General features: G+C 45.0%; 1 protein-coding gene across 3 annotated transcripts in view; it reads right to left on the bottom strand.

Moving 5' to 3' along the window:
• LOC139373747 (tubulointerstitial nephritis antigen-like 1) overlaps positions 1-12,155 on the bottom strand; it is a 49,817-nt gene that overhangs the window by 14,224 nt on the left and 23,438 nt on the right. For all 3 annotated transcript variants that reach the window (XM_071114677.1, XM_071114675.1, XM_071114676.1), the window contains 6 exons: positions 10,160-10,252; positions 9,430-9,544; positions 3,067-3,193; positions 2,686-2,836; positions 2,355-2,541; positions 1,343-1,388 (listed from right to left, as the gene is read on the bottom strand). In XM_071114677.1, coding sequence (XP_070970778.1) covers positions 1,343-1,388; positions 2,355-2,541; positions 2,686-2,836; positions 3,067-3,193; positions 9,430-9,544; positions 10,160-10,252 — 719 coding nt within the window. The remainder of the gene's footprint in view (positions 1-1,342; positions 1,389-2,354; positions 2,542-2,685; positions 2,837-3,066; positions 3,194-9,429; positions 9,545-10,159; positions 10,253-12,155) is intronic.

The raw sequence follows: 12,155 nt of genomic DNA on the forward strand, positions 1-12,155 counted from the left end.
CGTGTGATATAAATCTCCAGCCGTTGAAGGGCCGATGCGTCGTAAGCTGAAGTTCCATCGCGATCGGGAAACCAGGCCTTGGACGCCAACCTTAAACATCAGGAAAAATCTTTCTATGCTGAATGTGCAACCATATTGTAGCGAACGGTGGGACAAGGACGTGAACCCGGGTAAATAATATCCTTACTTCTTCTGAGGACAATTTGCAATTTCCCCCTGAGTAGAACACACCCAAACATCAGAGTACAATTGTAGTGTCGGGACTCTCTGATCTGGTGCACTGGAAACCCATTAGAGCTAAACTCCCTGTGACTTTCTCACTAGAAACCCCACGGGGAAAAACAATCTGGAACTCTCGCTGAGTAATTCCCACATTTGGAGGACTACCTGTTCTTACTAGGTTACCGTTCTCTTGTTCTCTTACTGCCAATAAACAAGGACACACACTCCTCTATGGTAAGGCAACAACAGAAATTCAAGGGAAAAAGAAAGGACAAGTTGTCAGCAGGCCAATGTTTCAGTCCTGCTGTTTGCAGCAATACATCAAGGTTGGAACAGGCTCAGGCTACTTCTGTACAACCACACGTACACACATACACGTGCACACACATAAAGGTATACAGTGTACTAACACTCACACAGTCTACATTCCACTGTCTATTTGTCATTCTCTAAGTCTCTCTTCCTTTCAATCTCACTTTCTATGCATTTCACTCTCTCCATCCAAACTTCTGAGGAATTTTTAATTGTTTCAGACAACCGTGTATAATGAATAGCATCAGGTGACCCAGATCAAATTGAGTCTGAGGTCACAGACATCAGTCAACATCACAGTTCTTTCAAAGGTCAAATTCCCTACCTGAGGCCTCACCTTGTTACACTTTACACTTTTCACTGCTTGTGAGGCAGTGTGAAACATGTGTTAAGAACTTCTATCTGTTCTACAAAGAGAGAGGGAGCTCAGACATGTCTGTTTGTGAATACTAGCAGATGCTTGGTGATGTTAACTATTTTCAGCCAGGTGTTTTCCAGGTAACACATTTGTCTCCAAAGTAATTGTATCTTAGGACATTGTCTACAAATCATCAGTCCAACAATGTACAACAATGGCATGATAAATCCGAGTTATAGCCAAACATCTGATACACATCCTCTCATACCCAATTTTTCTCCAAGGAAGCCAAGGCTTTCTTGCCCATTTGAATTCATTCAGAAAACCAAGAGATGGCTTTGAGCACTACAGCATACACATATGGTTCTAGTATCTCATAATTGTACAGTTGCCGATGGCAATTGCATGCACGCGCACACACAGTAAGTCACCATCACTAGACCATCCTACCTTGCACTGGGCCGTTATCCATAATCTCCTTCATGATCTCCTTCTCCTGTGAAGAAGCGAGAGATGGACAGAACTGTGATTAGATGAAAGGAAAGAGATGGACAGATCTGTAATTAGATGAAAGAGACAGTGGAGGGAATATCAACATAAATCTGTAGATAATACAGTACATCTCTCGGTGACTAGAGACAGATAAATATGCTGTAATGATTTCCAACATTTAGAATGATTGATGGTGGGAGGTAATAAACCACAGGTAGGCTGTAGCTCAGTGAGTCTACTTTGATTAGGATATAGAACAAGTGGGTGCATGTGGGTTCTCTAAGTGCACATGTACTCTGGAAACAGTTAGGCTACCTCCTTAATGACACCCTATTCCCTACATAGTGCACTACTTTTGACGAGGGTCCATAGGGTAGTGTACTATGTAGGGAATAGGGTGCTATTTGGGACACAGACTTAATGTAACAGATACAGGCTTTCCAGTTGATCTACTGTAGCTCACTCCAGTAACATTCCCTGCTGCTACCCACTCTGTCTCTGATCAGTTGAGAAATCTGGCATGTTCAAGTGTAAACCGGAAAATAGGCCCTACAGGTGAGTGATGTTGAGGGCTGATGTTGCCCAGAAGTTATCTAACTTTAGCCTACCATTTAATATCTACACTACTCTCTCTCTTTCTGACACATGGAAATGGAAAGGCCTGCATCACAAGGAATTAATTTATGAGCGAGCAAACGGAGACTTCTGTACTTTCTCGATGGTAGAGAAAACACATTAAGACAAATACGTGAGAGAGATTATGGGCTAATGTAGCGTGAGGAATTCAGCCACCTGTGTACGGAGCTCATGCAACGTACTTTACCATGTTTATGGAGGATTACAGTGTATGTTTTGCAAGCGGTGATAAACTGATGTCAGAGGTACACATCCCGTGGAGAGGTGTTGGACAGGAGATGTTTTGATGGTGGTAATAGTGTGTGTGTGCGTGCGTGTGAGTGTGTGTACATACGTTTGATGAGAGCCTGTAGGGAGGTGTAGACTGGTAGATGTCATTGTGGTAGGTGTGTGTGCTGGGGCAGCGTGCAGTAGCCTGTCTCTTCCCTCTGCCCACAGAGCGACTCTGCATCATACAGCGGCCCACCTCTGCTGTCGTCTGCTGGGGAGCAGAGAACGGGTAGCACTCCTCTGTCACCACACTAAGAGAGAGAGAGAGAGATGGAGACGGATAGATGATGAGAGATAGAGAACATAGCGTATTCAATAAATCATTAACTTAAACTGACCCTTCATTTTATCATAAGGAAATAGTGTGCCTGGAGTCATAGTGAAATATGTCCTACCCTCTGCGTCTCAGGTACCACCAGGCTCCGTCGATACGTCCTCCAGCACAGCCCCCTTGGTTGCGTGTGTCACAGGAAATTAGGTTCTGGGGCGACAGCTGAGGGGTCATATGACCCATCGACTGGATGGAGATTCGATCCGATGCCACCGCTGAGCAATGGAAAGTGCGATAGAAAGAAAGATTGTTTTATGACCAGTATTTTGCAATATTGCCACATTTTCTTTACCCACATTTACCAGTATTTTACAAAAATTCCAGTAATTCACCAAAATACCAGCGTTTTACCAGTATTTTATCAGTACTTTGTCAATATTTTGCCCGTCTTTACTTGCATTTTGCCAGTATTCTGCCAGTATTTAACTAGCATTTTGTGCCTCACCTGCAGTGGAGAAGGCCCAGGAGGCAGCGCAGTTGCCCTGGTCCAGAGGTTCATGGATCTTTCCAGGCCACTTCTCTGCTGCATTAAAATACTGAGGCAGACGGTCATTCTGAGTATCCATATTCATCTGAGCATGGGGATAGCGAGGAGGAGGAATTAGCTAATGTGCAGTCTCAATCCTGTTTAAATGTACTTGACCACCTTGATGTTTAATTGGAAGTATACAAATACCATTTATTATTACTCCCAAAAACCTACAGTAGGTGTTCCAGCGGCCAGACGGCAAGAGACTGACCCACCAACAGCAAGAGGAGGCTGACAAAACAACAACAAGAGGAGGCTGACAAACCAACAACAAGAGGAGGTTGACAAACCAACAACAAGAGGTGACTGACAAACCAACAACAAGAGGTGACTGACAAACCAAAAACAAAAGGAGGCTGACTGACAAACCAACAACAAGAGGTGACTGACAAACCAAAAACAAGAGGAGGCTGACTGACAAACCAACAACAAGAGGTGACTGACAAACCAACAACAAGAGGTGACTGACAAACCAACAACAAGAGGTGACTGACAAATCAAAAGAAGAGGAGGCTGACAAACCAACAACAAGAGGTGACTGACAAACCAACAACAAGAGGTGACTGACAAACCAACAACAAGAGGTGACTGACAAACCAACAAGAGGTGACTGACAAACCAACAAGAGGTGACTGACAAACCAACAAAAAGAGGTGACTGACAAACCAACAACAAAATGAGGCTGACAAACCAACAACAAGAGGGGGCTGACAAACCAACAACAAGAGGAGGCTGACAAACTAACAACAAGAGGAAGCTGACAAACCAACAACAAGAGGTGACTGACAAACCAACAACAAGAGGAGGCTGACAAACCAACAACAAGAGGAGGCTGACAAACCAACAATAAGAGGAGGCTGACAACAACAAGAGGAGGCTGACAAACCAACAAGAGGAGGCAGACAAACCAACAACAAGAGGAGGCTGACAAACCAACAAAAGAGGAGGCTGGCAAACCAACAACAAGAGGAGGCTGACAAACCAACAACAAGAGGAGGCTGACAAACCAACAACAAGAGGAGGCTGACAAACCAACAAGAGGAGGCAGACAAACCAACAACAAGAGGTGACTGACAAACCAACAACAAGAGGAGGCTGACAAACCAACAACAAGAGGAGGCTGACAAACCAAACAACACGAGGAGACTGACAAACCAAACAACACGAGGATGCTGACAAACCAAACAACACGAGGATGCTGACAAACCAAACAACACGAGGATGCTGACAAACCAACAACAAGAGGAGGCTGACAAACCAACAAGAGGTGACTGACAAACCAACAACAAAAGGAGGCTGACAAACCAACAACAAGAGGAGGCTGACAAACCAACAATAAGAGGTGGCTGACAAACCAACAAGAGGTGACTGACAAACCAACAACAAGAGGAGGCTGACAAACCAACAAGAGGTGACTGACAAACCAACAACAAGAGGCGACTGACAAGCAAACAACAACAACAACAACTTCCTAATGATGCTTTTGTGTGGAGCGTGCTCAGCGCATGGTGATTAATTATCCACAATAGGACTTTCATGAATGTAAATACAGTAAGATGACTGTGTAACACATGCAAATCATTGGCAAAAGTCTGTTAAGTTATTCCGGTAGAGATGACTGATTCAAAGACGATTAGGACCATTTGGCCTAATATCAGATTCTGACGTTGTTCCCAACATAGTTCACTACTTTTCCCAGAGCCCTATTGAACCCTATGGAGTCCTATGGAGCCCTACCGAACCCTATGGAGCCATTTGGAGCCCTATGGAGCTATATGGAGCCCTATGAGCCCTATGGAGCCATATGGGGCCCTATGAGCCCTATGGAGCCCCATGAGCCCTACGAAGCCCTATGAGCCCTATGGAGCCCTACGAAGCCCTATGGAGCCCTATAGGCCCTGGTCACAATTAGAGCACTATATTGGGACGGAGACAGGCCAGGTATGGAGGTGGGAGGCATGCTTACCCGGCAGATAAAGTTGAAGTCGGAAGTTTACATACACCTTAGCCAAATACATTTCAACTCAGTTTCACAATTCCTGACATCTAAAATGAGTAAAAATATCCCTGTCTTAGGTCAGTTAGGATCACCACTTATTTTAAGAATGTGAAATGTCAGAATAATAGTAAAGAGAATGATTTATTTCAGCTTTTATTTCTTTCATCACATTCCAAGTGGGTCAGAAGTTTACATACACTCAATTAGTATTTGGTAGCATTGCCTTTAAATGGTTTAACTTGGGTCAAACATGTCGGGTAGCCTTCCACAAGCTTCCCACAATAAGTTGAGTGAATATTGGCCCATTCCTCCTGACAGAGCTGGTGTAACTAAGTCAGGTTTGTAGGCCTCCTTGTTCGCACATGCTGTTTCAGTTCTTCCCACACATTTTCTATAGGATTGAGGTCAGGGCTTTGTGATGCCAACTCCAATACATTGACTTTGTTGACCTTAAGCCATTTTGACACAACTTTGCTTGCAAGATTGCTTGTGGTCATTGTCCATTTGGAAGACCCATTTGCAACCAAGCTTTAACTTCCTGACTGATGTCTTGAGATGTTTGCTTCAATATATCCACATTTTGTGAAGTGCACCAGTCCCTCCTGCAGCAAAGCACCCCCACAACATGATGCTGCCACCCCCGTGCTTCACGGTTTGAATGGTGTTCTTCGGGTTGCAAGCCTCTCCCTTTTTCCTCCAAACATAACGATGGTCATTATGTCATTACAGTTATATTTTTATTTCATCAGACCAGAGGACATTTCTCTAAAAAGTACAATCTTTGTCCCAATGTGCAGCTGCAAACCGTAGTCTGGCTTTTTTGTGGCGGTTTTGGAGCAGTGGCTTCTTCTTTGCTGAGCGACCTTTCAGTTTATGTCAACATAGGACTCATTTTACTGTGGATATAGATACTTTTGTACCTGTTTCCTCCAGCATCTTCACAGAGTCCTTTGCTGTTGTTCTGGGATTTTCCCACCGAAGTATGTTCATTTCTAGTAGTCAGAATGCGTCTCCTTCTTGAGCGGTATGGCGGCTGCGTGGTCCCATGGTGTTTATACTTGCGTACTCCTGTTTGTACAGATGAACGTGGTACCTTCAGTCATTTGGAAATTGCTCCCAAGGATGAACCAGACTTGTGAAGGTCTACAATTTTTTGTAGAGGTCTGATTTCTTTTGATTTTCCCATGATGTCAAGCAAAGAGGCATTGAGTTTGAAGGTAGGCCTTTAAATACATCCACAGGTACGGCTCCAATAGACTCAAATTATGTCAATTAGCCTATCAGAAACTTCTAAAGCCATGACATCATTTTCTGGAATTTTCCAAGCGGTTTAAAGGCACAGTCAAGTTAGTGTATGTAAACTTCTGACCCACTGGAATTGTAATACAGTGAATTATAAGTGAAATTATCTGTCTGTAAACAATTGTTGGAAAAATTACTTGTGGCATGCACAAGGTAGATGTCCTAACCGACTTGCCAAAACTATAGTTTGTTAACAAGAAATATGTGGAGTGGTTGAAAAACGAGTTTAATGACTTCAACCTAAGTGTATGTAAACTTCCGACTTCAACTGTATGTAGCATTAGAGCATTATGCATTGAACTCTAGCTCTGTTTAGACATACCACACCTGCAGGTACGGCCTAACAATCCTCCTGTTAATATCTCAACTATTCTCCCCAGACAAACACCTGATAGAAAATCTACAAATGTGTGTGTGTGTGTGTGTGTGTGTGTGTGTGTGTGTGTGTGTGTGTGTGTGTGTGTGTGTGTGTGTGTGTGTGTGTGTGTGTGTGTGTGCGCAAACGCTGTAGGTCAGAGTCCAAACCATACCTCGGAGTCACGCATGGCCCAGCTTGGAGGTGAGAGCACGGTACTGATGTGTTTAGAGATAAGAGGTATAAGAAATTGCAGACAATTCTGCCTGTGCATGCATGTGTGGCTGCAACCCCCCAGGCCTCAGTTAGGACTGGGCCTGTCCATTACCCAGTAGAAAGACTGTTAGACTCAGCTGGGAGACAGACAGAACAGACCGAGAGATTTATGAATAAGCTCTCCTGCTTAAATCTGTCTCCAGGTACAGGTAAGGGCATGTTGGGAGGAGAGGGACAGGTGGATGAGGGAGTGGTGGGTTGGAGAGAATAGAGTTGAAGGGAGGAGGGGGTGGGGGATTGGGGGGTTGGAGAGAATAGAGTTGGAGGGAGGAAGGGGTGGGGGAGTGGTGGGTTGGAGAGAATAGAGTTGGAGGGAGGAAGGGGTGGGGGAGTGGTGGGTTGGAGAGAGTGTACTTGAAGGGAGGAGGGGGTGGGGGAGTGGGGGGTTGGAGAGAATAGAGTTGAAGGGAGGAGGGGGTGGTGGAGTGGGGGGTTGGAGAGAGTGGATTGAAGGGAGGAGGGGGAGTTTGGTCTGGAGGATGTAGGGTGGGAGAGGTGGGGGATAGGGATTGGGAAGGGTAGCACGGAGAGCGGAGAGTCAGTCTGTTGTGTTGTCTAAAAGAAGATGACTCTACCCCATCCTCCACCTCTATCCTCTACCCTATTCTCTCCACGTCTATCCTCTACCCCATCCTCCACCTCTATCCTCTACCCTATCCTCCACCTCTATCCTCTACCCCATCCTCTCCACCTCTATCCTTTACCCCATCCTCCACCTCTATCCTCTACCCCATCCTCCACCTCTATCCTCTACCCTATCCTCTACCTCTATCCTCTACCCCATTCTCTCCACCTCTATCCTCTACCCCATCCTCCACCTCTATCCTCTACCCCATCCTCCACCTCTATCCTCTACCCCATTCTCTCCATGTCTATCCTCTACCCCATCCTCTACCTCTATCCTCTACCCCATCCTCCACCTCTATCCTCTACCCCATTCTCTCCACGTATATCCTCTACCCCATCCTCCACCTCTATCCTCTACCCTATCCTCCACCTCTATCCTCTACCCCATCCTCCACCTCTATCCTCTACCCCATCCTCCACCTCTATCCTCTACCCCATTCTCTCCATGTCTATCCTCTACCCCATCCTCCACCTCTATCCTCTACCCTATCCTCCACCTCTATCCTCTACCCCATTCTCTCCACCTCTATCCTCTACCCCATCCTCTCCACCTCTATCCTCTACCCCATCCTCTCCACCTCTATCCTTTACCCCATCCTCCACCTCTATCCTCTACCCCATCCTCCACCTCTGTCATCTACCCCATCCTCCACCTCTATCCTCTACCCCATCCTCTCCACCTCTATCCTCTACCCCATCCTCCACCTCGATCCTCTACCCCATCCTCCACCTCTATCCTCTACCCCATCCTCTACCCCATCCTCTACCCCATCTTCTACCCCATCCTCCACCTCTATCCTCTACCCCATCCTCAACTTCTATCCTCTACCCCATCCTCTCCACCTCTATCCTCTACCCCATCCTCCACCTCGATCCTCTACCCCATCCTCCACCTCTATCCTCTACCCCATCCTCTACCCCATCCTCCACCTCTATCCTCTACCCCATCCTCCACCTCTATCCTATACCCCATCCTCCACCTCTATCCTCTACCCCATCCTCCACCTCTATCCTCTACCCCATCCTACACCTCTATCCTCTACCCCATCCTCCACCTCTATCCTCTACCCCATCCTCTCCACCTCTATCCTCTACCCCAACCTCTCCACCTCTATCCTCTACCCCATCCTCTACCTTTATCCTCCCAAGCCCCTCTGTGATGATTTGATTGGCTCTTACATAATCTGTCTGGTTAGAATGTAAACAGAGTTAAAGACAACACATAGCAGAGGGGAGGCTTCCAAGATCCAGACAGACAAAGAATTATCAACAGATCAATACCAGACTCCGCCTGGTAGCCATAGCTGGTAATGATACAGGCCAGGCAAGTAGAATCTTTAAATAAAATGTTATATCATAGGTCCCTTTTGATGCATATACCTTTTTTTACACCAACTGATCTTTGGAAGATTCTTCTCAGGTTTACATAGGTCATTTTCTGAGAGCGACGTGCTTTGATAAAGTGAAAAACAGACTGTACTGTCCTTCACTCTGAATGTGAGGCCGCGACACCATGTCTGCATCCCAATTGGCTATCTACTCGCTACGTACAGTAGTGTGCCCTATGGTCCCTTACATGGGCCCTCATCAAAAGTAGTCACTTTATAGGGAATAGGGTGCCATGGCATTGGAGATCCATTCCATGAATCACCCAGCCTCACCCAGCCTCAACCTGCCCCCTATCCCACCCTTGCCCTACCCAGCAGACAGGTCTTCTCACCTGCATCTCGTTCATGCTCATGATGGTCCTGGAGGGCCTCTGTGTCCCCAGGCGATACCTCAGGCCCTCCTCCAGAGACATGCCATAGAACTGGCTGTAGTTTGCTGCCCGCCAGCTAGGGAGAGAGAGGAAAGTCAGGACAGTGAGTGTAAAATATGTGTGTATGTGTGTTTGCGTGAGTTTTTAAAACTTCTTCAGGATTGGTGGATCCCCTGCGGGACGGTTGAGCTAACGTAGGCTAATGCGATTAGCATGAAGTTGTAAGTAACAAGAACATTTCCCAGGACATAGACATATCTAATATTGGCAGAAAGCTTAAATTATTGTTAATCTAACTGCACTGTCCAATTTACAGTAGCTATTACTGTCACGATCGTCGTAAGAAGCGGACCAAAGCGCAGCGTGAAATGAATACATGTTCTATATTTAATGAAGAAAGAACACTAAAACAAACTTACAAAACAACAAAGATGGTAAAAAAAATGAAAAATAACAAAGGTTGGTTTTTTCTTTGTATTATCTTTAACCAGATCAAATGAGTTATATTCTCCTACATTCCTTTCACATTTCCACAAACTTCAAAGTGTTTCCTTTCAAATGGTACCAAGAATATGCATATCCTTGCTTTAAGGGCCTGAGCTACAGGCAGTTAGATTTGGGTATGTCATTTTAGGAGAAAATTGAAAAAAAGGGTCCGATCCTTAAGAGTTTTTTTTTAAAGTGCCCTTACCCAAAGTTTCCTCTGTTGACAGCCTGGATCATATCATTCTCTATCAGACAGGCATGCTGCTCACACTCCCAACGGCCAGTTGTTCCACACGTGCTGTAGGAGGTAGAGAAGGGGAGGGGGACAAGAGCAGAGAGAGAGGAGAGAGGTGCAGATAAAGAGGGGGAAGATGAATGAAGAGGGCAGCACAGAGAGGGTACAAGAGTTCAAGTTAGAATGGACAGGGGTCAGAACTCAGAACACTGCTTTAGATTCATAGATAATGGTGCCACATTTTATTCATTATAATAATTGGAAGTCTACTACTGTACTGCACAGACTGTAGTTCAAGTGATTGATGTAATTTACTGTACAAAAGCACAACTGACCGTTGTCCACTGTTGTGAAGTAATGAGGCTGAATTAACGGAAGGAACAAGGAAAGCCAACAGTCAATATAGAGAGAACATTTCAAAAATAAAACATGTATAAGAAGCTACACTGTATAGCCTAATTCCCCAGGGAGAGACTGAACAAGATGAACACGGGACTTGGCAAAGGGAGAGGGAAAAGAGAGAGAGCGAGGAGAGAGAATGAAGGGATGAAGAAGGGGCCTTTTAAGGCAACAGATCACAGAAAAATGTCCATTTTTAGTCCTAAGGAACCAGGGGGGAGTGAATACTAACCAGTCTGATGGGCGTGATAAGTAGATATTGAAACATGACCGCATAAAATTTTTGTGATCCACTGAAAGAGAGCATTTCTACTGTCTGTGCTGTGCTGAGTCACTGCGGGGAGGGAGGTGTATGTGCCATGGCCACCTGAAACAACTAGTAGCTGGACAAACACACATACAGTACAGTACAGTCATAGGCCAAAATCACACATTATCCCCTAGTGCACTCCTTTTGATCAGGGTCTATTAGGTTATGGTCAAAAGTAGTGTACTATGTAGGGCATGTGGTGTCATTTGGGACACAGACATGAAGTCTGATAGGCCTACTGTACAACATACTGAAAGGAAGAGAGTGGGATGTAGATATACATATACATTACCATGGTAACAACTCCTTAAACCAGCTTTATCTAATATGTTTAGGGTCTGACACCCATAGACTTGCCATAAACATTCACACTAGCTCATGATTCCTAATAGCAATCTATGTATTCACAAGGAGTTGCAGTGCATACTCACACAGGTGGTTCATATACAGTACTATCTAAAGAAAGATGATGAGGATGACTTAACTTCTTACCTTATCATTATCTTAAGATAATACTAACCCTATCTCTGGTGCTATCTAGAACGTAAAAGGGTTCTTCGGCTGTCCCCATAGGAGAACCCTTTGTAGAACCCTTTTTGGTTCCAGGTAGAACCCTTTCCACAGAGGGGTATTAGAAAGAGGGTTCCAGGTGTCTGTGTATTAGAAAGAGGTTTCCAGGTGTCTTTGCGTTAGAAAGAGGTTTCCAGGTGTCTGTGTATTAGAAAGAGATTTCCGGGTGTCTGTGTATTAGAAAGAGGTTTCCAGGTGTCTGTGTATTAGAAATAGGTTTCTGGGTGTCTGTGTATTAGAAAGAGGTTTCCAGGTGTCTGTGTATTAGAAAGAGGTTTCCAGTTGTCTGTACTAGAAATAAGTTTCCAGGTGTCTGTGTGTGTGAAAGAGCTTTCCAGGTGTCTGGGTATTAGAAAGAGATTTCCGGGTGTCTGTGTATCAGAAAGAGGTTCCCAGGTGTCTGTACTAGAAAGAGGTTTCCAGGTGTCTGTGTATAAGAAAGAGGTTTCCAGGTGTCTGTGTGTTAGAGAGTTTTCCAGGTGTCTGTACTAGAAAGAGGTTTCCAGGTGTCTGTGTGTTAGAAATTGTTTCAAGTGTCTGTGTGTTAGAAAGTGGTTCCAAGTGTATTGACATGTTAGACAGATGTTGTCCAGGTGTATTGGCATGTTAGACAGATGTTGTCCAGGTGTATTGACATGTTAGACAGATGTTGTCCAGGTGTATTGACATGTTAGACAGATGTTGTCC

The sequence above is a fragment of the Oncorhynchus clarkii genome, chromosome 18, assembly GCF_045791955.1.
Source record: "Oncorhynchus clarkii lewisi isolate Uvic-CL-2024 chromosome 18, UVic_Ocla_1.0, whole genome shotgun sequence".
Classification (NCBI taxonomy): domain Eukaryota; kingdom Metazoa; phylum Chordata; class Actinopteri; order Salmoniformes; family Salmonidae; genus Oncorhynchus; species Oncorhynchus clarkii.